The sequence below is a fragment of the Sphaerodactylus townsendi genome, linkage group LG03 (genome assembly GCF_021028975.2).
Source record: "Sphaerodactylus townsendi isolate TG3544 linkage group LG03, MPM_Stown_v2.3, whole genome shotgun sequence".
NCBI classification, from domain to species: domain Eukaryota; kingdom Metazoa; phylum Chordata; class Lepidosauria; order Squamata; family Sphaerodactylidae; genus Sphaerodactylus; species Sphaerodactylus townsendi.
In genome coordinates this window covers 82505113-82532910 of record NC_059427.1, presented here as the reverse complement: position 1 = coordinate 82532910, position 27798 = coordinate 82505113, and the positions used below count along the sequence as shown (strand labels likewise).

At 40.6% G+C, this 27798-nt stretch overlaps 1 protein-coding gene across 2 annotated transcripts; it reads left to right on the top strand.

The window, feature by feature from the left end:
• The first annotated feature begins 406 nt into the window (after positions 1-406).
• MAML1 (mastermind like transcriptional coactivator 1) lies at positions 407-26959 on the top strand. Of its 2 annotated transcripts, none has more exons than XM_048490528.1 (5): positions 407-1155; positions 17079-18455; positions 18961-19221; positions 21210-21324; positions 22828-26959. In XM_048490528.1, exons 1-5 carry the CDS (start codon positions 733-735, stop codon positions 23808-23810), a joined length of 3159 nt encoding a protein of 1052 aa, XP_048346485.1. In that variant the 5' UTR covers positions 407-732; the 3' UTR covers positions 23811-26959. The 2 variants fall into 2 exon arrangements, with proteins under 2 accessions (XP_048346485.1, XP_048346484.1); XM_048490527.1 differs by having other exon boundaries at positions 17076-18455.
• Positions 26960-27798: the final 839 nt, after the last annotated feature.

Sequence of the window (27798 nt, the reverse complement as noted above, 5' to 3'; positions counted from 1 at the left end):
CGTGGCATACTGTCCGGTTTCTCCTTTTGGCGTGTTTTCATTGCTAGTGAAACGAAGCCGAGGAGAGAGCCTCTGGAGAAACTGCACAGGGCTATTCCCAGTACGGGCAGAGGAGGGAGCGGCGGACGAACCACTTGAAGCGCCGCCCTTTATCCTCTTCCGGAAAGGTCGTGCTGCCGTTGGGGGAGGGGAGATGAAGAAATCAGAGGGGGGGTGGAGGGACGATCTCCGCGCCTCCTCCAGTCTGACTCCTTTGAAATCTTCACGCTCTATTGGCTTGCCAAAGTGCCCGTCAAATCCCAGCAGCAATGAGTGCGTGAGCTGTGACGTCAGGCACCCCTAGCAATGTCCGCCCCCTCTGAACTGGGCTGGCTTTCGAAGCCAGGGGAGGGAAGGAAGGGGGTAAAACAATTTCAAGATGGCGGCGGCTGAGGCGCGGATAACAATGGGGAGCGGGAGGCCTCGGTGGCTGCAGGCCTGAGGGTGGGGGAGCGGCGGTAGGAGACGGAAGGTCGCCGCGAGTGGCCGGGCCCCATCTAGGAAGCGGGCTGGTCGAGTCCCGAGGGCAGTGGGGCGCCCCCGTATGGGAAGGGCGGCGGCAGCAGGAGCAACAGCAGAAGAGCTGGGTCTGAGGGCTACCCGGCGCCCTCCGCTGTTCGTCATGGCGCTGTGAAGAGGCGCCTGGCGTGGAGGCCATTCGGTCGCTCCCTTCTTCTGTCTCTTCCTCGGCTGATGGTTCTGCCCCCTTGTCCCATGGCGGACTTCGTGGTGCCGCGGCACAGCGCCGTAATGGAGCGGCTCCGCCGGCGGATCGAGCTCTGCCGACGGCATCACAGCGCTTGCGAGTCCCGCTACCAGGCCGTGTCTCCGGAGCGTCTCGAGCTGGAGCGGCAACAGACCTTCGCGCTTCATCAGCGCTGCTTGCAGGCCAAGGCCAAGCGGGCCGGGAAGCACCGCCAGCCGGCTCCGGCAGCACCCCCGCCGGCTGCCCCCTCGCAACCGCCTTCCTCTGCTCCATCCGCGGGCTCTGCCGCTACCTCCGCTTCTTCCGACAGGCCCGGAGCCAACGGCCTCGACTCCGACACCGCGGGCGGTGAACAGCAGCAGCAGCAACAACAACAACAACACCCGGGCCGCAGCAGCGCTCTCATCGCGGTAAGGTCCCAACTGACGGGGCCTGGCGGGGTCCCTGGGGCCTGGCTTGGTGTTGTGGTGGCATCCTTTGGAAAAAGCTCGGAGGGGACCTGTGTTGAAGCACTAGAGTTTCTTGATGTTGAGAAGAGTTGTGGGTGGAAACGAGGAACCTGTAACTTTTTAGCTGTAACTCTAGAGATAATGGTTGCTGAGAAACTTTGAATTTTTAATACTGGAAGTAGGAGGGAGGATGTTGGGATTCTCCCCTTCCCCATACCTTGTAAAAAAGGAACATCAAATGATGGTTGGTGTATAACTTCTAAACAGTAGCAATATAAGAAATTTGTTAACTTATCTAGATAGTGATATGATCATATAAAGCTGTCTTTATTATGCTATATTATATAGTCTGGTAGCCAGAAACTCCAGAGAAAGGTCTCCTACCCCCCCACCCCCGGTGTACCTGAGATTTTTTGGCTGGAGATACTGGTCTGTTAAGTGAGCAGAAAAGCAGCATGTTGTATTTGTATTGTGAATAGGTTAAAAGGTAAGTTTATAGACCTGCTTTTAAAATTGCTGTCTTCATCCAAGTGGATGGCCTGGTTCTTTATTCTTTGCTTGAATGTGGCACTGTTACCAGTAAAATCTATGTGGGCAGATGTTTGAATGCATACAGAACTAAGGGTTGGTGAGGTATTCACGATGCCCTAACCATATACATGTAAACAATCATTTGGCAGCGAGGGTAGTATTTATTCCTTACATTAACAACTGTAAATGGCCACTTCATATATGTTGATTTTATAGTGAGTTCGGGGTGGGGGAGGGTGAGTTTTTTGTATAGTGGGTGAAAATTTACTCCAGATAAACTGTTCTGTGTTTCAAAATAAATTTATCCTAACAAGCTGATTCACCATATTATATGGATAAAGTGAAGTTCAAACATGAAGGAGGTTTTCCCTATAAAACTTGAAGATGTTCTTGGAATCATGTCTGTATCTGAGAACATTTTATTTTTCCCCTCCATGACTACTGATTGACCAGCTTAGTACGGCTGAGAAAGGTATTTAATAGTTTATACCAGTTTTCATAAGCAATTTGAAAGCAGTTCTGAAAAAGTAAGACCACAGCAAACTTGTGATAGGTTTTTCTGAACAAGTCTTTGTTTTGAAATGTGCTCCCTGCAGTAGTGAAGAGGATAGTTACAGTTATTTTAAAAGTTTAAGTTACAGAAATAAATATAATTCAGTATAACACACACAGTAGCAAATATAAGAATTCAAGGAGCTAGTTTATTGAGAATCAGACTCTTAACTCAGAACTGTCAACTCTGCCTAGCAACAGTGCCCCATAGAGGTCTTTTCCAAACCTGCTTCATGAAAATCACTAATCAGGGATACATAGATTGAAGCTGGGACATTATAGTAGTTAAGCCTATATTCTTACACTGACAGACTGTGTCCTTTCTGAAATAACACAATTACATTTTGACCTGTTGTTCTTATTTGAAGATCTGTTAGTAACTTCATTATTGAAATAGTACTCAGACCCCAAGAGAAATGCTGTAATTTGTTAGGGATATAGACCCAGTTAGGAATATAGACCCATTCTGTGAAATGGGTTAAGTCCGTTTTGAACATGTCCATTAAGGAGGAAGCAGTAACATTTTTCCAATAAGGAGTCAAGACCAGTTTTATCTGCAGTCTTTACAAAACTTCATTAATTTGATATCACAAACAATAGAATCTGTAAAATATCTCAATTTTTGGGATATCATTCCATTATATAATTCAAAAAATTGTTTCTAGAAAGCATCTACTGTTGTGCATTAATAGAAAAAAATGGTGTAGACATAGTCTCTACCAGGTAAATTTTGTAACCTCTAATCTGTGTGGAGTCAGATACCATGATTGCTAGATTTTACAATTGTTTTTGTTCCATGTTAACGTTGATCAGATATTCATAACACATCATATTCAGGGTTATATACTGAAGTTAGAGAAAGATTGATTATGATAGCTTTCCCATTTTTCATGTTTAAGTTTAATCATATCTAATTTTAACTTTTATTTTTTTCCCCGCTAGACTTTGACTACAAATGAGAGCTGTCAAATTCTTTGCCACTTATCTCAGTTTATTTATGGCAGTAGTATTCACTCTGCAACTCATAGGGAGCCACATTTATTTCTATCTCTGGCTTGAGGCCTGCACTTCAGGGAGGCTTGCAGCTTATCCATTCCTTAGTGGCAGCTATTTCATGATGGAAAACCTCTGCCAACCACAATCCCCACTGGACAAGGACCTTCCCACTTCCTGAAACATAGATCAGGTGCAATATTGGGGAAGAGTGCCCAGAAAAGGCACAGGTGACATGTCAAACAGCCACTTATGGTTCCAGAGCCACTGATTTATGCATCCAAATACACAATATAGTTTGTATTTGAAAATACATTCCATTCTGCGTTGGAAAGGTAAGGGCTGGACCAAAACTTATTGTTTGTCAGCAGAAGGAGGGGCGTAATTTTCATTGATGGCATTTGAGGTTACACAATGTGCAGCAGAGAAAAGGCAGAAATATTTGTTCTTTGAGCATTGCTGTGTTCTCTTGTTTGTTGGATTCAGTCTCAAGTTTTATTTCAGGTGCTTAACTATTTCCAAATTACATCTATTGTTCTGTTAATGAATTTCTTACCTGAATTGAAATTAGATTACAAGGATTACTACTTGTAGTTCCTCCAACTATCAGTTAAAATTGGTTTACATTGATTCCAGTGGACTGTGTTAATTTGATATAGCCAAAATACTTTTTTGTTGCATGAACTTTCATGAACCAGGGACTGCTTTTTTTTCAGATAGTTGAGACTTGTCAGCCATTTTTTCATATTCTTTTGAAATCGGGAAAAGCCTTTGATTCAAAGATAGTTCAGTTGTGCTGAATGTGGATTGTAAAGTGTGTAATCTGAATTTCTCAACATCACCTATAACATTCATTAGCACAGGAAAGTTGATTTATAAAAACAAAAGATTTTAACATTTGAATTATTACTCTGTTGCTTCTGTTTAGTTACCTGGACTACTGTAGCATCTTGTCACAGGATTTTTAAAACCTCTTTGTATATATGTTGAAAACATCTGTGATGGATGGAAAAAATCTCATCTTGATTGCCAACAATTATTGATGCCCTGTTCCATATGGTGTGGATGCGAAGAAAAATAATGTATTATTAATTACATTGTTTATATCAAACTTTCTCATCAAGACTCAAAAGTGTTTCGGGAAATGTTCACTCCATTTGACTTAAAAGTAATTTTTAAAAAATATCTCATTTATGTAGTTTTAGATACTTTGCTGCAGACTCCTTCATGCAAGAGTTTGTTAGCTTAATGCTGTAAGGATCATCAGTTTACAATGACTTTTTTCAGATGTAACTTATCAAACAGATTTGTTTGTGACAGACACAAACCTAGCTCCCTGCTGGACTCAGGAGCTCCCTCCCCTTGCAGGGCATGGTGTAGATTGATTTACTTCAATTTTAGTCGATATTGATAACTGAAATATATGTCTCAAAGTGCAACCTTGACTAGTTGGGAGTTTTCTCTTCCCACCAACCAAAGTTATCAGCTGGGATTAAACAATGATTTAAAATCCCTGCTTGTGAGGAGGAAACAAAGCTCCATTTGCTTAGATGTTTGCTTTCTGACATCCAAGTAAAACTGGGATTTCTAAGTCTCAAAAGGATGCATGTGTGTATATGCACAACCACAAGCAAGGTCATGTCGAAACAAACAAAGATTTGTTTTGACATCTGAGAAAAGCCAGTGAAATGTATTTCTTTGCTTAAAATATTTATACCATCTTCATATAATTATCTGTCATTGAAATAGGAGATTCAGCTCTGCAGGTGAAGTGGAGATTTGTTCCTAGGCTACTCAGGCATGTATTTCATTGTATCTGAAAGGCTCATATATAGGATATGGGAAAGGGAGCACAATAAGTATATACTACCTATGGTATTTTAAATTACTGTGACCTGTGCGCTGGGTAGAGTGAGACATTTAGTGTGTCTGGTTCATTAGTCATTTCTTTGTTTAGGTACTGGTTGGATAAAGCTGGGTCAGAGTCAGGAGGATGGGGCATTTTAATCTTTGGCAGTGACGGATGGTAATGAGGTTATTACTCACTTTTAATTGGAATGTGCCCAGCTAAGACTTTTTTCAAGTATTGTATTGACATTTTTCTTATAGAAACTACAGATATTTATTCTTTTTAAATTTGATCAGTATGCCACTAGTGTAATTTTATATGCTAACTTGGATATAAATGATGCATTTTTTGTTGGTAAATTAGCTAAAGAAGTTTAGGTTTGATAGGAAAGCAAGTACAACATATACCGTATATACTTGTGTATAAGTCGACCCACATATAAGTCGAGGCACCTAATTTTACCACAAAAAACTGGGAAAACTTATTGACTCGTGTGTAAGTCGAGGATGGGAAATGCAGCAGCTACTGGTAAATTTCAAAAATAAAGATACCAATAAAATTACATTAATTGAGGCATCGGTAAGTTAAATATTTTTGAATATTTATTTCAAAGAAAAACAGTAAACTAGCTCTGTAAGTGGAAAAGAGGGTCAACAAGAACAATATAGTATCAACAATAACTTTAAAAGTACAAAAACCTTAGCTTTTTTTGTAAGGAAGGGTTTTAAACAATGGATCTTACAATAAAAACTGGAATGAACATGCCTGTTCACTGTGACTCTAAACTACCCTGCTTTTTAAAAGAATAGTTCATTATTTTTAGTGTACATATTTTTAAAATTGCACATGGCAGGTGACATTTTAGAAGGGACATCCACACAACCTGTCAGGGAAGGAATGTTTATGTTAACAGTACCAACATTTTAGATTATCTTCAGGAGACCCTCCTGATGATACCACCCAGGTTTGGTGAAGTTTGGTTCAGGGGGTCCAAAGTTATGGTCCCTCAAAAGGGTCCCCCATCTACTATTAACTTCCATTGGAAACAATGGGGGATGGGGGCACCCCCTTTGGGGTTCCATAACTTTGAACCCCCTGAACCAAACTTCACCAAACCTGGGTGGTATCATCAGGAGGGTCTCCTAAAGACAGTCTATGTCAGGAAAGGAAACTGACAAGGGTGGTGGTTGGGCAGTTGGATGACAAAGGATGAAAAAATTGTTAAGGAACATGAAGAAATGGAAGAGAAACTAAAATAATTATTTGGGTCTGATTTCACTGTGGAAAATGTGGTGCATGTGCCTGTGCTGTTGCTGGTATTTTCAGGAAAGCTGTTGGAAGAATTTTGTTAAATTGAGGTACAAGAAATCTAGGACTGCTAGACCAACTGAAAACTAACTAGGCTCAGGTGGCATACTCCTGTGAATTCTTAAGAAAATCAAATGAGAAATTGTTGATTTATGAGCCAGTATATATAGAAGAGGAGGATTTATATTCCGCTTTTCTAAACTGTAAGGAATTTCAAAGCAGCTTGCAAACTCTTTCCCTTCCCTTCCTCTCCTTCCCTTCCTCTCTCCTGGACAGACACCTGGGGGGGGGGGGGGGGGGGCTGAAAAAGTTTTGAGAGAATTGTGACCAGGCTTCACGTTAAGGAGTGGGGAAACAAATCCAGTTCACGAAATGAAAATCCACTGCTCTTAACCACTATACCACTTGTTACAAAAATCAGTCTCTTGTCTGGACAGCCAGAAATTAGCAAATATTATCCCAGATGCTACAGTGGGGTCCACAGAAATCCAAGGAACTACAGTCCACTTAGCCTGACATTGATTCCTTAATAGATAACTGTATAAATTAATAGAAACTGTATAAGCACATTGAAAAAAGATTGCCTGCTGAGCAAAGATTAACATGGCTTCTGCAAAAGGAAGTCCTGCATTTCCAATCTTTTGGAGTTCATTGAGCAGGTTAACAAACGTATGGTTGTAGGTAATCTAGTAGATGTTATATACTTGGACTTCCAAAAGACGTTTGTCATGGCACCTCATCAAAGGCTTAGGAGTAAGCTTAACAGTAATGGGATAAAAGAATGGGTCTTCTTATGGATTAAAAATTGGTTAAATGACAAAATTTGAGGGTAGATATAAATGGACAATTCTTGTAGTGGAGGGAAGTTATTTATTTTAAAAAGGTTAAAGTTTCCTTTACACTGAATTTAAAGGCAGCATCAGGAGAAGGCTTATTTCCTCTTATACCTCTTATATTCTATTGACTGTCCAGGGAACAGTTGACTACTATGTGAAATGTGATAACTGCATAAATATAGAATAACAATACAATGAAATAGGGGTAAAGATGTGTAAAGGATTAACTGATAAGGATTTTTTTAACCGTGTATATGTTGCTGTAAATTTACAGCCCAATCCAGGCTGGGCTGGCAGGCTGGGACAGTGCTGTTTCAGCGCTGCCCCACCCACTCCACAGAGTTTTCCCACAGTGCAGGAAGCCCCCAAAAGTTTTTTAAAAGAAAACACTTCAAAACGTGTGTCCCCCCCCCCCCCCCGGGAAAGAAAAGAGATACACCACAAAAATTGTCTCCATCGGTTGCCATGCTGGCATACAGGTGCCAAAGGGGCACTAGAGGCCACCTAAGGTTGACCCACCCCTGGAATGCCTCTGGTCATACTGGCACAGCTTTTTGCACTGGCAGGCCTGGGCAACAGAGCCAGCTTCTGGGTCGGGTGCCATAAAGCCATGCAGCACCCAGCTGCCATGGTAAGTTGTCCCTCCAGGGGCGGATTGCCTCCCCCTCCCCTCAAATTGGGCTGCCCAATGTCTTCCAGGGGTTGAAAAACTGGCTATGTGTTATCTTTATGTTCCAGGATTGTCTGTGCCTGCTTAATGTGTTTCCAGTGTTTACAGACATTTGTACACAAGACTGACAGCAGAAATTTTTTTAAAATAATATTTTGATCATTTAAAGGTTGCTGTAGTAAATGAAATTATACCTTTAACTTCCATTAACTAATTTTGATTACTTTTCCAATGTCCTATTCATATTTTTCTTTTTTATTCTGATCTAGCAGCTAATTACTAGATCCCCCAGAAAAGCTTGATCAAGATGTTAAAAGTACAGACTCTGCTAGAAAACAAGGTTCCACTAATTTTCAAAGCAGTGTAGTTGTCTAGCAGCATTAAATAGATTAAAAGCATTTAGTATCTTGACAGTCTGAAAGAGAAATCAATGCTGCTTCCTTTTCTTTGAGATTTCATTTTAGAACAGGTTTTTCTTGCCTTGGGACTAATTTGGTGGGGCTGCTGTCTGACTCATTTGCAAAACTTTTGTTGATCACTCTTTTGAGGCAGATGTAAATGTTGAAGTATATCATCTGATTATTTTATATAGATTGCCAAATGTGTAATATTCTGCATAAACTGGAAATTAAGGAATATATTTCAGGACTTAAATCATGTGGAGGGCAATTGATGAATGATATTCACAATGTTCTGGGTAGCCAGAAAATAATTAGGGGCAAGTCCTTCCCTACATTCTTTGACTTCTTACTCCAAATTTGCTGTGCTTTACTTATGTAATACTGGGAGTTTGTTATAGCTGGTTTGTGTATGATAAACTATTACAGATGAGTTTATACTAAGCAGTGTGCTTGGGAAGTTTATTACTTGAAGTAGGATTTCTCCTAAGAATTGGGTAGAAAGGACTGCTGGGCCAAGTCCATCATCTCCAGAAATTACAGCAGCATGATCAGACAATTTATATTTATCAAATGTATCTCTTCTACTTATTTTTCTATTTTTATGTATTTCTTTAGTGAGATTTATATCCCATCTTATATGGAAGTCTTACAAAATTAGACACAACATAAAATAATCAGGAAAAAATCAATTATATGAATGACAGTCTTAAAAACCATATAATTACCCTACTTAAATCAGATCTCAACTTATTGTTGAAGACTTTCATGACCAGAATCACTAGGGTATTATGGGTTTTCCAGGTTGTATGGGTGTGTTAAAATAGTATTTTCTCCTGACATTTTTCCTGCATCTGTGGCTGGGATGCAGGCAAAACATCAGGAAAAAATACTACTTGGATGTGGCCATACAACCCAGAAAACCCACAACACTCTACAGATCTCAACTGTTTGTTAATGTTTGACTTGTATTCAGCCTGCCACAGTCTTGATAACCCTCTATTTGGGTGAGGCTTCAAAGCCAGGATGTTTAAATACTTGGGTAGAATTCAAAACCATGGTTCAGTTAAATTGTCAAAAATAGGAACATAAGAATGGCTGCTGAGTCAGACCAGTAGCCTTTCTAGCCCAACATTCTGTTTCATGCAGCAGGCAGCCAGTTGCCCTGGAGAGCCAACAGAGGACATAAAGACCAAGGCCTTTTTCTGATGCTGCCTTCTAGCACTATTTTTCAGAGGTTTACTGTCTTTAGTAACTATGGCTAGTAGTAATTGATTGACCTCCATGAATTTGTCTAATCCTATTTCAAAGTACTTTGTGCTGGTGGCCATCATTTTGTTGTGAAGTCCAAATTTTAATCAGTTGTTGTGTGAAGAAGTACTTCCATTTTGTAACCTAAATCTATGTCTCTTTATCAGTCTTGAATTTGTTGCCTATCAACTGCCTAAACTAATATTATGCAATCAGGACTGAACAAATCCAAAATACCAGATCACCAAGATGCCTAGGAATTTCCTTGTAGCGCTTAGTATTTTCAACAATAGTTTTATTGTAGTATCTCTCAGCAATCCTCAATGGAAGTAGAAATATTATAATTTCTCATCAGAATGTTCTGATGTCTTAACATAAAAATGGATGTACATTAAGTATTCCTTGTTTATTTAAATTTAACATTTATACCTCTTAGAGGTGATAGGTGAAATAATTTCTGAACCAGTTGCTTTCTGTTCTGTCTCCAACATTTAGTTAAATAGAGCTTTCTAATGCAATAATGGTCTTATTTTCAATTCCTTGTTTTAGAATCCCCACCACTGATTTTGCCTTTTTCTCTGCTGCCACACAGTGAGTTGACACTTTGATCAGGTTATCCAAGATTTCTTTTGTTTCTCAGTCTCCACTGTTTCCGCAGTATGATGTCTCTGGGCTCTTTTCTCCTTCCTTCTCTGGCATGCTACATTCTAATTAGTTGTTTTCTGGTTTGAGGCAAATAGTTGTATACTTACTTGAAAATATGCTTGGTGCTTTGGAAGTTCCATTACAGATGGGGAACAAAACAGCGTTCCTCTGCGATAGTAAACTATAGTTTTGTTGAAAACCAGAAAGCTTATGGCTAACTAGCTTATGGCTTGTGGTAAAGAGTATGTGGGTCAGAGCGTTTCCACAGACTTGTTCATGTAGATTCTAGTGCTACTGTATCCTGGTTCATGGGTGGAGACTTTCATCACCCCTTTGTCACATAACACCTTTAACATCTTCTGATATACTGGTTATGGCAATTCCTCAAAAAATGTGATATGACCATGGTGATACATGCTCTGATTACATCCCTGTTAGGTCACTGTAATGTGTTACAGAATTGTGAATTGCCCAGAAACAATCATTTCTGTATTGAAAAATCTTCACTGGATGCTCATCTGTTTCTAGGCACAATCCAAAGTACTTGTCCTTGCCCTTTAAGGCCCTAAACGGCTTGGCACCAGGGTATTTAAAGGATTATTTTCCTTTTTACTGTTTGGTTTCCAGTGAAAATCCTCTTCACGAGCCCTGCTTTGCTGCATCCCTGCCTGCAGGGGTGACAAGGGTAGCAAGCAGAGAAAAGTTTTTTTTTCAGTGGTGACACCTCCCCTTTGGAATGCTTTCCTCCCTGAGGCATGTGGGGTGTCTATGTTATTGTCCTTTACGTACCAGTCCAAAATGTTTATTTAAAACTCGAGGTTTATACTGAGGGAATCAGTCTTTTTAGATTGTTTTTATTGTCTGCTTCTAACTGGTGACAGTTTTATGAATACTGTTTTAGATGGCTTAACATTTTTGTATGCTACCGGTCTGCCTTTGTTGATCTGCCCCTTTACTTTACTTGTATTGTGATTTTAAAAAATGCTTTTTGTAAATCCTTCGAAGCAGAGGCGCTCCTTGGTGCCGCCTCGTGGGGGGCGCAAAAACTGCAAGTTCGTTTGTGGGATTTTTTTGTATTTTCGGTGTTTTTCTGTTTTTGGCCTGCAGAGAGCGCAGTTTTTAGGCTAGCAGCACCAAAATTTCAGGGGTTTTTCCGTAGACTCTCCTGATGATATCACCCAGGTTTGGTGAGGTTTGGTTTAGGGAGTCCAAAGCTATGGACTCCAAAAGGGAGTGCCCCCATCCCTCATTGTTTCCAATGGGAGCTAATAGGAGATGGGGGCTACACCTTTGAGGGACCATAACTTTGGACCCCCTGAACCAAACTTCACCAAACCTGGGTGGTATCATCAGTAGGGTCTCACGAAGATACTCTGAAATTTTGGTGCTGCTATATTAATAATTACACCCCTGACAGCAGGCACCCACTAAATTTCCCCAGATTTTCCTTTTAAATCCACCCCTTCTTGCCAATGCTTGTTTTCTTTCTTTCTTTCTTTTATTCTCTCAATGCCTAATAAAGATTGTTATTATTATTATTAAATCCTCCCCCTTCGGCATGGATTTAAAGGGAGAATCTGAGGTCTCCAGTTTAAACATTGAAAGTGATGCTGTTTCAGGGTGGGGAATAATCCACCCCAAAACAGCATCACTTTCAATGTTAGTTTAAACTTTAAGGAACCCCAGATTCCTCCTTTAAGGTGGATTTGAAAAAAGAGAATCTGGGTTCCTTAGTTTAAACACCATTGAAAATGATGCTGTTTGGGGGTGGATTCCAGCATCACTTGTTTAAACTAGGGAGCCCAGATTCTCCTTTTAAATCCACCTTAAAGGGAGAATCTGGCATTCCCAGTTTAAATAACATTGAAAGTGATGCTGTTTCCCCCAATTGGGGGGACTGGATACAACACCATAAAATGTTTTCATAGCAGTAATAAAACATTTTGAAAGCATTTTGAAAATGTTTTCAAAAAATATTTCTGCTGTTCAGATTTGTGAGTTGGGGTATGTTTTATAATGTGATGGTGACTTTGAAATGACCTGGTGGAAAAAAATCTTTGTTTGGTCACAGTGAGGGACGGTGGCCGCCCACGAGGGGGAGGCATCAAACTCAGGTTTCCCCAGGGCTCCAGTTTGCCTGGGTATGCCACTGCTTCGAAGTCTATCTGAAGGGTTTGTAATACATTGTTTGAGTGTAGGTTGTGGATTGCTTTGTGTATTCTGGATGCTAGCTGGAAGTATGCAGGCATGTTTGACCAGTGAGCTTTCAAAGAATGATGATACTTATGTGTTCGTTATATAGTTTCCAGTTGTATCCAGAAAATTTACTTGGTGTGTGGAGTGGTGTATGTTGGAGATGTTGACATTGTGATGGAATTTTGTGAGAGCTTCTTTCCTGTGTATCCAGATGATGAAAATATCAGTAGATCTTAGATAAAAGACTTGAGTTAATGGAAAGGAGTTGAGGAAATGTTGTACTAAGCCATGAAGATTTTTGCAAACCATAGTTCCATATTAGTACCATAATTGTCTGAGTTGGCTTAGATGCAAGGCTTTATGTTTCTGTACAGTTAATGATTTTTGCTTTAATTCAAGCCACAGTTTGTTGTTGTATCTAAAGTAGCGTGATTTGGAGGGAGGGTGCTAGTTTAGTGTGCTAGTTTAACAAACAATGATTTATGCTGAGGCCAAAATCACTCATAGATTCCAAGCGTGCTGTTCATGTAATGCTGAACCATCCATCAGTTAGATCTTTCACAACAAAAGTTCTTTTCACCTGCCAATGGAGAAGGTTCTGTTAAAGTGTAGCTGTCAGTGCTGCTTTCTATAGGTAGGTTTGCTCAGGAAGCTACATGTTCTTTTTATGTAGAATCTGTACAAAATGGTTTTTAGCTCAGTGCCTGCGCTCAAGTTTTTAGAAACTTTTATAAATTTAAGATCCCATGATAATGATTTTGGATAGAGCATTCTTATATCTTCTGTAGTTTTGAGGATAAGGAACAAATGGATCTACTAATAAGGTTAAATGGAAATTGATGTTGTTTCCTGTAATTACTTCTAGAGGGCACTCTAGAGTTAGAAAGTGCTTCCAACTGTGCAAATCATAACATTGCTCTGAAATTTTGGCAAGTCTAGCCTGATCTCATCAGATCTTAGAAGCTGAGTTGGTCCTGGCTAGTACTTAGATGGGAGACTGCCAAGGAATACCAGGGTCGCTATGTAGAGAGGAAGGCAGTGGCAAATCACCTCTGTTCATTTCTTGCCTTGAAAACTCTACTGGGTTGTTGTAAGTCAGCTGCGACATGACGGCACTCTTCACACACAATCATATGAAGATACATAGTAAAAGATGCTTGTACAAATTGGGAATAGTAGGCCAGCAAAGTATGCTGTCCAGAAAATATGAAAACAAAGAATCATAAGCCTTTACATTGATACCTTTTCCCCCCAGTAAATTCCCTCCACAAAGTAACTATAATTGACCAGTAGTGGCAGTAAAAATCCAATGGGCAAATAAAATAAAACAATAAGTAAGGACAAAAAGGGAACTTTTTATGTATGAGGAAGCGACCAAAAAACTAATGCCCAGGTAGATAACAATTGCCTAATTAATTTGAATGTCTCTAGATGCCCAGGTAGATAACAATTGCCTAATTAATTTGAATGTCTCTAGTTGTTGTTGAGAGAGATCACTTGATTCTGTCAGCTTTATGCCTATGAAAATTATAGGTGGGATTCAGACCCCATAATAAAAATGGGTTTTAATCTGTGTGAAATAAAATGAGCCTGAAACTTCTCAATAAATGTGAACAGTTAAACAGCCCTGTTAAAAGACAACTGGATAAACAACACAGAAGGACACACTACTTGACTTATGCTTTAAGAAACACCTATTTAAAAGGATTATTAGTGAACAAATCTTTCATGCCTCAGCAGCATCCAAAAATGGAAGGGTGATGATCAGTGTTAGTAAACAAATGCCTATTGCTGCTTTGTAAATCAAAAGGGATCAGGATGGATGCTGTATTTTTATTAAAGGCTGGAAAGAATATTGTAGAATTCACCTGCAGTGTATTTATGCACTGTGTAAGAATTTAAGGCTATTATTTCAAGAACAAATAGAAGATCTAGATATGGGGAGATACTATAAATTCTGGTTTGGAAATTGAACTGTGCAGTTGACACCAGCATAGATAGTTTGAGTATAAAGCATATACAGAATAAACGCCGCCCCCTCTTGGATGCAGCCTTAATGTGGTGAGGGGGTTGTGTGTGAAACTGAGAACACTACCGTAAGGAGCTTAGGCTCAGTCAAGAGGCTAGCCTCCTAGCAGAGTCACTCCAGGTGAAATGTCACAACTGAGACACCAGACTAAGAGGCATCCACCCCCTCACCACCACATCAGCAGAAGAAAACAGCCAGTTACAATGATGGTTGGGTGAAACAGTCTTTGAAATGTAGTATGGCAATTCCCTACTTTTTCACTTAACTGAGCTGCTTTTCTTTGTTTTTGTGTCTGTCCCCCCCCTAGATGTTAAAATGTCTATAAATGTATTCTGACTCAGCCTGGGGAGCTGAGGAATCCTTTGTTGGTATATGCCTAAAGATGACACAAAAGGCTGATATGAATTTAGAACATATAAATTGTTTTATTTTACTGTTACAAGGAAATGGTCTAATCAGAGGCCGTTTCTGCATGGCCAAATAACAGTGCCCTAGGGATGGAAAAAATGTCGTCCCTAGGGTGCTGTTCGCACAGGAGAATGCAGCAGCACCGTCCTGGACACCCTGGAGTGGTGCGAAGACACCACTTTTTAAAAAGTGGCATCTCCCCGTCGGCACAGCGCGAACCGCACTGGCGGGATGCCGCCGCTTTTCCTGTCACCTCCACTGATCTTCCTGTCCAGTGTCGCTCTGGAGGGCTGCAGAGACCTGCCTACACTGCCCTCCGACCCCTGGAGGCTCTCCGGCAGGGAAGCAAGTCAGGGCCGCTCACACGATAGTGTGCAAACGCATTCCGAGCCTCCACCGGCACAATTCATGCCGGTGGAGCTGTGTTTCCGCTGCCGTGCGGAAATAGCCAGAGTGTCAGGGAGGTTTCAGTTTTTAACAACTATTGAAAAGGCAAGAGGAATGAGGGAAACTTTGTATAACTATATACAGTCATTTGTCACAGACTGTAGCTGTTTTGGTCTACCAACAGATATTTGTACCTGTTGAGAGAGATCATTTGGCTCTGTCCCTCCTTAAATAAATGGTATAAGCTTAATCAAGACAATTTCTAAACCCGTGGAGGCAAGAATGTACACACAGTTTCCAATTTTCCTTCTCTAATATGTAATAGGGATTGCCCCCCTTTCTTAGAAGTTGTTTTCCTCACAGAAACTATCAGTTTTCTTCCTTATTTCAGGGTTACTAACCCTCCTTGATCCTTTACTCTTCTCCTTCTATTTTCCCCCCTTCCTTTCTTCCTAACTGCCATTCCACTCAGGTCAATGGTATAATTCTCTTTAGACCCCCATCAGTCAGAGTCCTCAGATTGGTATAAGGCAGAACTGTCACAGGTACTGGACAGCAGCAGTAGTGTAAGGTGACACTGGCAGATCTTTCACAGACAGCAGCAGAGCCACTTCAGCTAATCCTGTTCTAATCCTGGTTAATACTGTAAAGTACTTATGCTCATATCTTACCTTGAAAGCCTAAAATGAAAAAAATATATAGTGCTGGAATACTTAAATTCTAGAACAGATGGAGTTGAATTTGCCCTCTATTGTAGTTGCACAGTATTCTTTCATGAATGTAATCCAGTTTAATAGTTCATGTCACAGAAACATACAGTTGGAAGGAACCTTCAGGGTTATTTAGTCCAATTCTGTGCGCAATGCAGGAAATTCACAACTACCTCCCGTACCCACCCTTTCTCCATGCCCAGAAGATGGTGAAAAATGCCCCCTCCAAGATCCGTGGCTAATCTGGCCTGGAGGAAAATTGCTTCCTGATCCCAGGAATTGCTTCCTGGCAATTGGCTTTACTCTGGGCATGTAAGAAAGGGCCATAAGAGCCAAGTAGCAACACAACCCTTCCAGCCCTCCCTCTAATGATCTGCCTAAGATCACAGAATCAGCATTGCTGTCAGATGGCCATCCCACCTAGAATTTCTATTGACATAAGAGATAGTTTTTACCAATTTCCCCTCTTCCCAGTTGCCCAGATCATTTCCGTTGAATAACTTGGGGTCAGAGGTTTCTTATGGGGAAGGAGTCTGAAAATCACCTCACCCGTATACCTATAGAAATTCTAGGTGGAATCCAAGCCATATTGCACTTTTTAAGCCTTGTAAAACTGGAAACCTTTTGCAGATAGGAAAGATAATAAATCTATAGTATTTATATGTTTCCCTATATTCAGACAAAATACAGCAATATAAGGGCTACATATTGTGTACGGCTGTGTTCTAGATTCAAACAGTAGCTAGTCCTTTTAAGCTGTAGGATAATTTACTGCACTGCATTGTCTCCCTAATAAGGGAGGACAACTTGGCAGAACTGGGTGGGAAGCAGCTATGCTTTCAGTAATTCTTCTAAAGCTGCAGTTGAGTGTCAGCTTTAAAAAATAACTTATGTATGCTGCAGGCTTGTTTTATTTGCTCAAAACTCAAAAACAAATGCTGTTTTATCATATGACTTATGAATGAAAATAATGAATGAAAATAGCTGGCTGAAAGATTTTACCTCATTATAAACTGTTTTTTACCTGTACAAAAATTGCTTTTTTGAAAGATCAATTTCTTTTTATAACACATAATTTTTGTAAAACATAAACTAATTTTAAATTGTTTCTTTTTTAGCAGCTTCATGAAACAGTGAAAAGAAAACTTGATAGCTCTGTTTCACCTCAGAATGGTGATCAGCAGAATGGCTATGGGGAAATGTTCTCTGTGCCCAAGAAATTGCGTCATGATGATGGACTTCCTCCCGTATCTCCTCTGCACCAGCTGGACAGCAAATCTTCCAATGGAGATGCTTTGCAGCTTAATGGAAAACATTCCTTGGGGCTAGATGGCATCAGCAAAAAGTGTCTGCGTGACTCTAATCTACAGCTGAATGGAAGCAGTGATGCCGATGACACCTTTAGTATGGCTTTGAACAAGGAGCTCAAACAAGAACCAGATGACCTTCCTTGTATGATTCCTGGAGCAGGAAGTTCTGTATCTCAGAACAACTTGATGTCCGATCTTAACCTTAATGAGCAAGAGTGGAAGGAGCTCATTGATGAACTTAATAGGTCAGTTCCCGATGAAGACATGAAAGATCTGTTTACGGAGGACTTTGAGGAGAAGAAGGATGCTGACTCTTCAAATTCAGCAGCACAAACTCCACTGCCACAAGACATCATTATTAAGACTGAATTTTCTCCAGCAGATTTTGAACAAGAGCAGATGGGGTCTCCACAAGTCAGGTCTAGTTCCTCTGGCACAACCTTCATTGGGAACACTTCTGTGCCTGTTAGTGTGGCTGCTCCAGTGGTTGGAAATTCCCAGAATATGTTTCAGCCACCCAATCAGTCAGTGACTGAGAATCCTAACCATCAGTCTATGATACAGCCATCAAACCAGTCTCAGAGTGTGCAGAGGCCTGTACCTAATTCTGTATTACCTGGCCAGAATACAGGAAATGCCAAAGACATGTCATCTGCTCAACAGCTTCAGCAGATAGCTGCCAAACAGAAGAGAGATCAGTTGTTGCAGAACCAACAGCAAGTCCACCAGCCCAGTCAGATTTCCAGTTGGCAGCCATCTGGACCTTCTCATAGTCCATTAGCTGGACCATATAGTATGGAAAATCCTAGTAGCCCTTCAGTTTATCAACAGGACTTCAATAACCAGAAACTCATGTTGTCCAATATGCCAAACAAGAGCTCTCCCCGGGCTGGAAGCAGTTATCACTCTGGAAATATTTTAAGCCATCAGCCAAACAGTTTAAACCAGAACTCAGTGTCTAGTCAGAGCTCTGTATTGGACTATGGGAACACAAAACCTCTTTCACATTACAAAGAATGCGTGCAGGGGGCTACAGTACCTGGACAGAACAAGACTCCCATGTTGGCATATATGCAGCAGCGTCTACAGGCTCCACTGACTCATATGAATGATGAGCAGAATGGGATGTTTGTAATGAAACAGAAGTCTGGGAATATTGCCTACAGACCTCTAGTACCACATAGCCAGGTAAATTACCTATTATAGCAGATTGGTTGTAGTAAATTGGTGGCAGGTAAATATGTGTAGCAACTATGAAAGCTAGTTGTATGGTGAGATGTGATTACAGAGACCGAGAGAGATGACCACAAACTCAAGATACTTCCACCATAGACTATTTTCAGTGTACAGTGCTTGTTGTAGCTAAATTGTTTAAAGACAGATGTACAATCATTTGAAATTAAGCATTGTTCTAATTAAATAATATTTTAAATAATATTTCTGCAGATGACTGTAATTTTATGGTTAAGCTTGGTTTTTTTGACATTTTACTGATGTACAAGAACTTCAAGGCACTGTGATGAAAGTAAATTGTAGTCATCATCAAAGCTGTGTTGAACATTTCTGGATGAAAAACTAGCAACGTCTTGAATACAGCTTACTTGTGATGGGTCTCAGAGGAATACCTAGTTTTAAGTGAATTTCTAAACTGAAGTCTAGCCTGACTTTCTGTTTGTTACTGCTTCTTTTAAAGGATCAAAATTCTTCTGCTAATGTTGCCCGGATTCCTGTTTCTGTTCCTGGCCCTGGTGTGAATGCACAGCCTCCCAATGTTTCCATGGCAGGTAACCATGGCAGCACAGCCTATCTCAACAGTCAGCAGCAAGCAGTTGTAATGAAGCAGCACCAAATGCTACTAGATCAGCAGAAACAGAGGGAACAGCAACAAAAGCATTTGTTAATGGAGCAACAGAAGCAGTTTCTAATGGGCCAGAGGCAGCTTCTTGCTGAACAGGTAAGAGGTAACAGTGAGAAAAGAGAGCATTTCCTTTTCTTTGTTTGTTGTACATGAAGCTGTTTTAGCTTATTGTTAAATGATGCTTTTTATAGCTAGGCCCAACCTGCCCTTTGAGAACTGTTATGGTTCTCCATCTATATGCCAAGAAAGGAGCCACTGGGTGCCATTCGCCATCTGTTGGGTATCTCCACATCACTCTCTTTAGCAACTGATTTCCCTGTTCTTCCTTGAACATGTGAAACTGCCTTCTGCTGAATCACACCACTATTCTCTCAGCCAGTATTGTCTACTCAGACTGGTGGCAGCTCTCCAAGGTCTCAACTAGAGGTCTCTCACATCCCCATACAATTTGATCCTTTTGAACTGGAGATGCCAGGGATTGAACTGGAGATCTTCTGCATGGGAAGAAGATCCTCTACCATTGAGTCCCATCTTCTCCTCCCTCCTGATTCCCACAGAAAATGAGTTGTTAAGGAAGAAACGTTTGGAGTTAAACAGTGGTTGCAGAAAGCAACCAGTAAGTTCTGATTCCTTCTGTATGTGGTATTATTCCCTGCAGTTATCTCTTCCTGTAGATGTAGGGTGCCCTCTGAATTCCTAACAACAGAGCTGAGTCACTCTCACATTGGCAAGCATAAAGTATGGGTTTGTCATTTGAGCCACATTAAAAATTGAAGTATGTGAGAGATGAGACTGTGATACTGGTAAAGACAGTGCAGGATTTTGAACATAGGCAGGTGTCATATTGTCAGGTAAGTTCCATCAGAATCAGATTTCAATCTATGTAGTCCGAAAATAAATAGTAGACAAGGGTTTAAGCATTTTTGAATTTTAGATAAGATGTATAAATTGTTTTAGTGTTGTTTGACTGGTAATGAAATTATGGCTGAATGTCAAATAGAGAATCTGAGAACACTAGTGTGCATTAGGAAAGTGTGATATTGTTCTAGATTGGTATTTTTGAAAAGCTAGCAAGAATTACACGTAAAGGAGATTTCTTAATGGCTTTCTTTGTTACAAGCATAAAATGCTCATTAGCTTTACATTAAAAAGAAATGTGGGATCTAAGTTGTTGGAGGAGAGTTGAAACAGAATTAACTTTACTACATCATTAAGAGCATTAGGTAGATAGGTAACTAATATAACATGGATGTTGACTGTAATGGGTTGTTGGGACCATATTGTTCCAGTTCTGACTCATGTATACTGTTTCCAAGCACAATTCAAGGTGCTGATATGGACCTTTGAAACTCTGGCTGATTCCGCATTCCTGCTGGGTGACCTTGGGCTAGTCACAGTTCTTTAGAACTCTCTCAGCCCCACCTACCTCCCAATGTGTCTGTTGTGGGGAGAAGAAGAGAAAGGAGTTTGTAAGCTCCTTTGAGAAAAGTGAGGGGTATAAATCTAAACTCTTCTCCATCTTTTCATCCTTGGTAATGAAGACAGAGTTTTATTAAAACCTAGAAGTTTATAACAAAAGGGGGGGGGAAAGTATTTTCCCTCATTGGGAAGGGGGCTTTGGTCCTTTAAAAAAACGTGGAAGTGTGTCCCACTCACTCTGTTTAGGTTAGAAGGACTGCTAGCAAAGAAAGGTATCTGTCTCTATGTTGATTTCTTTGAGTAAAGCAGGCAAAACAGCTCAACACTTTGTCTTGGAGCTTCAACCAAGCTGCCCTCCCCTTCCCCATGCAAAATTTCCAAAGTCACCTCTTGGAACATTTCATGAATCATCAGATACTTAAGCACCATTATCTTTGAGGACTTTTGGTCCTCAGCATTCAGTGTAGGTTTTTCTTCCTCCTCTTGTTGTGAGGAGAGCTGGAACATCACTTTTTTCTGATTGGTTTTGTGATGACAGCATGGCAACAAAAGTCACCATTTAATAAAGCAGAGATCCTTTATAGCTGCTGTCATGTACAAAGTAACACTCCATCACTCTTGTGACGATGATGTGTTTTAACTATATTGCTTATGCCTTGTCTTAGGAGAAGCAACGGCACCATCGAGAGCAGCAGCTGCAGAGGCATCTGACCCGGCCACCACCTCAGTATCAAGACCAGACGCAGAATCCCTACCAACAGCAGGTTGGACAGTTCACAGGTAAATGTGGTGATGGTATTGCTTTATGTGATTTTCCTGAAAGGGAGTATGGATCTCCAGATTGTCTGGATTTGGTCATTTAGTTTGTTGTTGTTTTACTGCCGCAATTCATAGTCCTGTGCTCTTGCTTTACTTTCCCTGTTAAAGCTAATTATTTAGAAGCCTCAGAGGAGTTTCCTTCTCCAGTATGTATGAATTTTGTACTCTGGTTTTTTTTCTGAACACTAGTATTATTTTTATGAGCATAGCTAGAGTGAAACAAGAGCAAATTCTCTCCCATTTGAGTGAATTAAAAATGCTTATTTTGACAGGACCCAATATCAGCAGTGGGTTTAAATGACAGGTTCTTTCACATTTGGAGCTGTTCAGGTGATATGTTTTTCATGTGTTGTTTACAAGTTCCATTTATACATCTTATTCTACATACATTTTGCCCCCATCATAGTATTAAGTGGGATGAGAAGCAGTTTTGCAGCCTCTCAGCATGCATGACTTTTTGTCTGCAAGAATTCACCCAATCCCCAGTGATGGGGGTCAGAGGAGGCTGCTGCAAGGAGGGGGAGGGGAAAGACCTGTATCTGCTTTCAGAATGTCTGTAGGATACAGTCCTACTTCTGTCAAGCATGTAGAAATCTAGCTGCAGATGTATGCGTAGCAGACATATATGTATAGGTGGCAGATCTGATTCTGTCTTGTACTGATTGCCCAGTTCACATAACAGTCTTGAGCTTAATTGCTTGCTAGTCATGAAATGTCAGTTGTTTACCCTAGAAAGGTGATATGACCCAGACAAGAAACGTTAAAGCCAAAGGCTTGGACTGCAGCACATGTAGTTAAAGATCAGTAAGATGGCTTATTATTTGTACATAAGTCCAGGTCAGGAATTTCCTTTTCTGTTTGTTGTGTTTTCAGTGTTCTGGAATTTGGGTCTGGGCAATCCAGTCCAGAGACCACCATGACTGGGGACAGCTCTGCTGCCATGCCGCCTCGAAAGAGTTTTCAGGTGGCCTGAGGGTGCAACCAAAAAAAGGGTGGGGGGACAGCTACCTGAAAACTGGGTAGAAGCCAGCTGCAGTCGGCTCCACACCTCAGAATCCCTTTAGCCTGCCCCCACTGTGCCGATGAGACCAGCTGCAGAGCAGGAGTGCTAAAGTGGCACCATAGCATCCACCCACTGGCATTTTGCTCCTCAAGTTAAGTGCCCCGGAGAGGGCAAATCTGTTGGCACTAGTTCACACCATAGGGAGAAGTCAGTTCACTCCCCCTCTCCCAGATTGGGCCATTAGATCCTTAGGTGGTGATCCTGGAAGGAGAGGCTGTATTGCAATCTTGTGAAGTGCTGTGAAACAGATTATGGCGACAAAGCTGAAAAGATAGAATGTTCCATCTGTGTTTTAAGATCTAAATGTAGCTGTAATATTTTGTAAGTAACATTACAACTGAAATCATGATGAGGTTTGGGTTCATTCTAATGCATGTTAAATGTCTTGTTTTGTATTTTAGGTTCATCACCCGCTATGGCAGGGGTAAATAATTTAAGTCAGTCCAACTCCAGCAGCCCACGCATGTTTTCTCAGACTCAGAACATCATTCAGATTGGAACAGGACACAGTTCTGTTACATCAAACTCCAGTCAGCAGGATCAAGCCGTGACTCAGTATACTGGCATGCAGAACATTCAGCGTAGTGGTTTGTACAACATGGCACCTGGTATAACACAGATGGTTCAACAGCATGCAAATTCCAGTGCTGGTGGACAGCCACAGATGCAAAGACAGCCCAGTTTGGCCCAGGGCACTGCTATTCCTGCTGGTTATGGACAGGGCTCACTTGGAAATGCAGGCATTTCTCAGCAACACAGTAAAGGACCACTGAATCCGACCTTGTCCAAGCCACAGATGGCAAGAATGGCAACAGGTATTGGGGCTCAAAATCCATCATGGCAGCACCAAGGTATGTCAAACATGAACAACCAGGCACAAGGGAATAATAATGGCTTAGGGACATTTACAGCTAGCTCTACTTTCCATATGCAGCAGACTCACCTAAAGATGACCAGTCAACAGTTTGCACAAGGCATGCCTCAGGTAAGTCTCAACACCAGCAGGCCAATGGCCTCCATGAACACAGCTGTCTCTGGACAGATGCTGCCATCTATGGGTGCTCAACAAAGGACAAATCCTCCTACCCAGCAGCCAGTACCATCACAACAGATTCTGCCAGGCATAAATCAGACTGTCCCAGATCTGTCTGCATTCAGCCAGAATCAAAATCAGCAACTGCCCAACAGAACCAATCTGCACTGTAATCAAGGTTACCCAGTGAGGACAACCAGTCAAGAACTGCCTTTTGCCTACGGCAACCAATCTGGCAATAATGGACTACCGAGCTTAACCGGGGATACAGATCTTATAGACTCTTTGCTGAAAAACAGGACTTCAGAAGAATGGATGAATGACCTGGATGAATTGTTAGGGACTCATTAAAAGTACCATTGGGGGATTTTCTGGATCGTTTTGAATTGCATATTATTCTTGGACCAAATACCTGTGGCATTTAGTAGATTCACAGGGCACTAGTGAGAATGTATTAGAGCTGCTCCCTTCTGGGTTTGTGAGAATTAAATACCAATATGATAGGAAATAGCATAGTAATTTTTGTAGTGTGTCTGGAACACTACACAAGACAAAAGTCCAGGTCAGTTTGGTGTGCATTCAGCCTTCAGAATTTTCACTTTTATGGTGATTGACATTTGAACACAAACCTGTGCGGTGGTGGTGCGGAGAGTAACCCTGTAAGGAGACTCCAAATATTCAGTGTTAAAGTAACCTTTCCCGCAATTAGTAATTAACAGCTTCTTCATCCTAGCCTGGCTGTTAGTTATTGCAATTAGCACCCTTCCTGCTGTTTCTGAAGAGAGTGTTCAACATTTCTTCCCTTGCGGGATCGCTCTAGTTTGTCAGGGCAATCTTCTGTGTATTTCTCATCCAGCAAGATGAGAGTGTTCAAAATAACAGCTAGCAAGAGTTTATATGCTGGAGACAGTCAGGTGTTAACATGGCCAGCAGAAGGTTTGTATGGATGTAAACTGGGGACCCCAGTCTTAATGAATTTAAAGCTAAGCTATTTGCACTCTGCTGTGGAGGAAGACTGGTGTTTAGAAGGGTTTTTTAAAGAGTCTGACTTATCAAGTGTGTGCACTTTTCCTATCTTCTTTCCAGCATTCATTGTGCTTAAATGAATGAGTTGGATTGATTTTTCCTCTTTGATTCAGAGGGCATTTAAATTTTCCTGTTGCCACACACATGCTGTACCAATAAGCACAGGATCTGTAATTTTTGGCGAAGTGTGTGAAGGAAGCCATGTGCCTTGAAAGTTGTAAGTAACATTAAAAACTTTGCAATAATGGCATGGGGAATAGAGGGTGGGGGTAAGAAGGCTTGTTACTTTATTAAAGGCTGTCCCATTGTGAAAATTCTCCTGACACACACACCCTTTGAAAATATTTGTTCTGCAGTTTTATCTCTTTAGAAATAGACTAATCTCCATTGAAGCAGATGCTGCTATTTCATCATGGTCCATGGAGACCCTCTTATGGATGTTTAGGGTCCATTCCATGCTTGGCAAGGGAAGGGAGAGATATCTTCAACATGTTACCAAAAATACTTCTGCTTGCCAACGAAGCCACTTTTTGCCTTAACCTGTAATTTATAAAGGTAATAAATTCAAAAGTTGTTTTAGATGCAACAATACCTCTCGGTTCCCTTCTCCATTTTACCTCCAATTGTCAGGATTCTTAATTATTTGTATAATACCTTTAATTGAGAATCAAAGAATTTCCTTCTAAAAGGGCAAATCCAGGAGTAGACTGCCACAGAGTTTGGAGATTTGTGAGGGGTATATTTTAGGGAGGGGAACAATTAAGGGAAAACAGTTGAACAATAGGAAGGAAATGTTTTACTGTATCTGCAGTGTTTTTCTGAAATGTGCACTTTGGAAAAAAAAATCTGCTTTAACACTACTCTTTATTTAATCCTTTCCCAAATTACATATGGATACTGCTTTTGCTATGTGTGCTTGCCACCCATGAGCAAGTTACGTATGCTGTGCTAAACAGATTTTTGTATCGTATCATGATGAACAGTTTACGCAGCTAAATGGTGAAAGTTGCGTGTTGAATGGATCCCTTGCTGAATGTCCAAAATTAAGCAAGTTGCATTGCTTGTATAATTTTTAAAACTTTGTTTTTTAGGGATTAATTTAATGAATAAAACATTGATGTCTCTGATATTGTAAGTAAATTAGGTTAGAGTTAAATTTACTAATCTTTTCTGCAAGTCAGCAGTTGAGCAAAATAATTTGTGAGTTTTGTTTAATCAAAGAGATGGTCTAAGACAAATGTCATCAGGAAAAATCTCCTGTTGATCTCTGTAGCTGCTTTTTGGGCCAGGGACAGAGGAGGTAATAATACTTGTTCTGTAAATATTTGGTGAATTTTGCACCAGTGTGCCTTCCTTTCTTGTTGGAGGGGCTTGGGACCTCATATTTCTTAACTGTTGTCTGGGTTCTGCTGATTTCCTTCTCCTGAACACTGAAAAATGACAGTTTTGATTAAATTTAAATGCTTTAGGTTAGTAGTTGGGTTTGTCAACTGGAATTTAAGATTTTTAAAATGCCACCCCTTATGTGTTTCTAATTCTACGGTCAGATTTTTTTGTAGCAAATGTAATGTTCCTGCAAAAGTGGAAGTAAAATATTGATGGGATTTATCTCTTCCCCCATCTTTTTTTCTGGTTACATAGGGCTTGCCAGCTGTTATCGCATGCTATTTAAATTCTGTTCAAACGTAATTTTAAGCAAACTAGCCTAGAATATTCTTGCAGTGGCATGTATTAAATCCATCTAACCAGGGATTTACAAAGTGTTAAATTATAGCACACACACAATGGCAATGTGGTGTCTGTCCCAAGCAAAATTGTCCAAATTTTTTAAAGGTAGCTTTGGCAGAACAATATTCAGGTGCTGTTCAGTGATCATTAAGTTTGGAGGCTCAATGCAAAAGGTCTGAGCTCTGCCCTTCAGTCACTTGTAGCAGTCCATAGAAGCATATATGCACTTGGGTCTCCATTTGCTGCAGCTTCAGAGCAATAAGATGTGGCTCCTCTGAGCTTTACCTAGCCAACTGCCTCGGCTTTATTTATAGACTGTGGTTATGGACAGGTGAAAGGGGGTGAGAATGTCATTGTTCAACATCCACTGCCTTCCAGAAACCCACTACTCAATTGAAAAGGGTGCTTGGTTTTCTATTCTACACATTGTGTAAATAAATGTTTACAATTTTTATATTAAAGATTGAATAAGAGTTAGAACTTCTGAGTGTATATTTTTTACTTTTTTATAGATTTTTAAACTATAATTCTTTATATATATATGTGTTGGGGGGTGATTACTGTTTTTCTTTTGTTTAAATGGTGAACAGTTCCAATTTGATGCTAACCTTCTTGTCTTTGAATTGTATAAAGAGCCCATTAATCTCCCTTTCCTTTAACTACAATTATTGTGGCACACCAAAAAGAAATCTTTCACACTTCTGTTTTGTCATTATAAAAAATAAATATTTTGCTAGTGTATGAAACAAGTGGTTGTGGATTTCTGAGCTGAGCAGAGTTGTGAATTATTTTTGCTGCAGGGCTAATACTTTAGATTCTTTTCCTTCTTTCAAGTGAGAAAATAAGTGTAACTTTTCTATGTTGCGTTCTCATCCTGACCTCAGTGGCTAGGGGAAGACCTGATCTATTCTTGGAGATCAAGAGCAGAGGATTTATTTGAAGCTGCCTTTTGCTTTCACAATTGGTATAAAAGACTTTAGTTAATGCTTTATATTTAACATAATGTTGCAGGAAAGGCTTTAACATTAGTTTTTGTTGATATTATAGTTTAATTCTGAAACATATATGGCCATTATAAACTATTAGCATTCTCAATACTCACAGTACAATTTTAGAAGTTCTAATTACTGCAGGAGTCAAAGTAACTGAAAGAAATGAAGTTTTTTTGAAGTCTGTATTGAAGTAGTATGGTCTTTAAATAATGTATTCCTTATTATGCCTTATTTTTACTAAAAGCACATATAACATGACTTTCCTGTCTACCTTTCTGCTTCTTTGTTTGTCCTCCTATTCCTTCTTATTCCTCTGTCCCTCTGCTTCATCTCATGGTAATAGGAGCCAACAGCCAGCTCCAGCACAACTCTCTGGAGCTAAGGGAAAGAGCTTTCACTTTCCCACCTTTAGCCTAAGGCTTATCAAGATGGCAGCCAGGTCATTCTCCCCAACTAGGGAAGTTTTTGCCTGTTCCTCCACAGAGGGGACTCGGGATGCTACTGCTCCCCCCCCCCCCCCAGACACCTGTTTCTGCTCGTATGGCTCCCAGCCATCCCCCGAGCTGGATGAACGGCCGTGACTAGCTCTCGCC

Coding starts and splice junctions, on each gene's coding strand:
- MAML1 (XM_048490527.1), top strand. CDS start 733: ATGGTTCTGCCCCCTTGTCCCATGGCGGACTTCGTGGTGCCGCGGCAC. Junction 19,222..21,209: donor GGCAGCTTCTTGCTGAACAG/GTAAGAGGTAAC, acceptor GCCTTGTCTTAG/GAGAAGCAACGGCACCATCG. Junction 21,325..22,827: donor GCAGGTTGGACAGTTCACAG/GTAAATGTGGTG, acceptor TTTGTATTTTAG/GTTCATCACCCGCTATGGCA.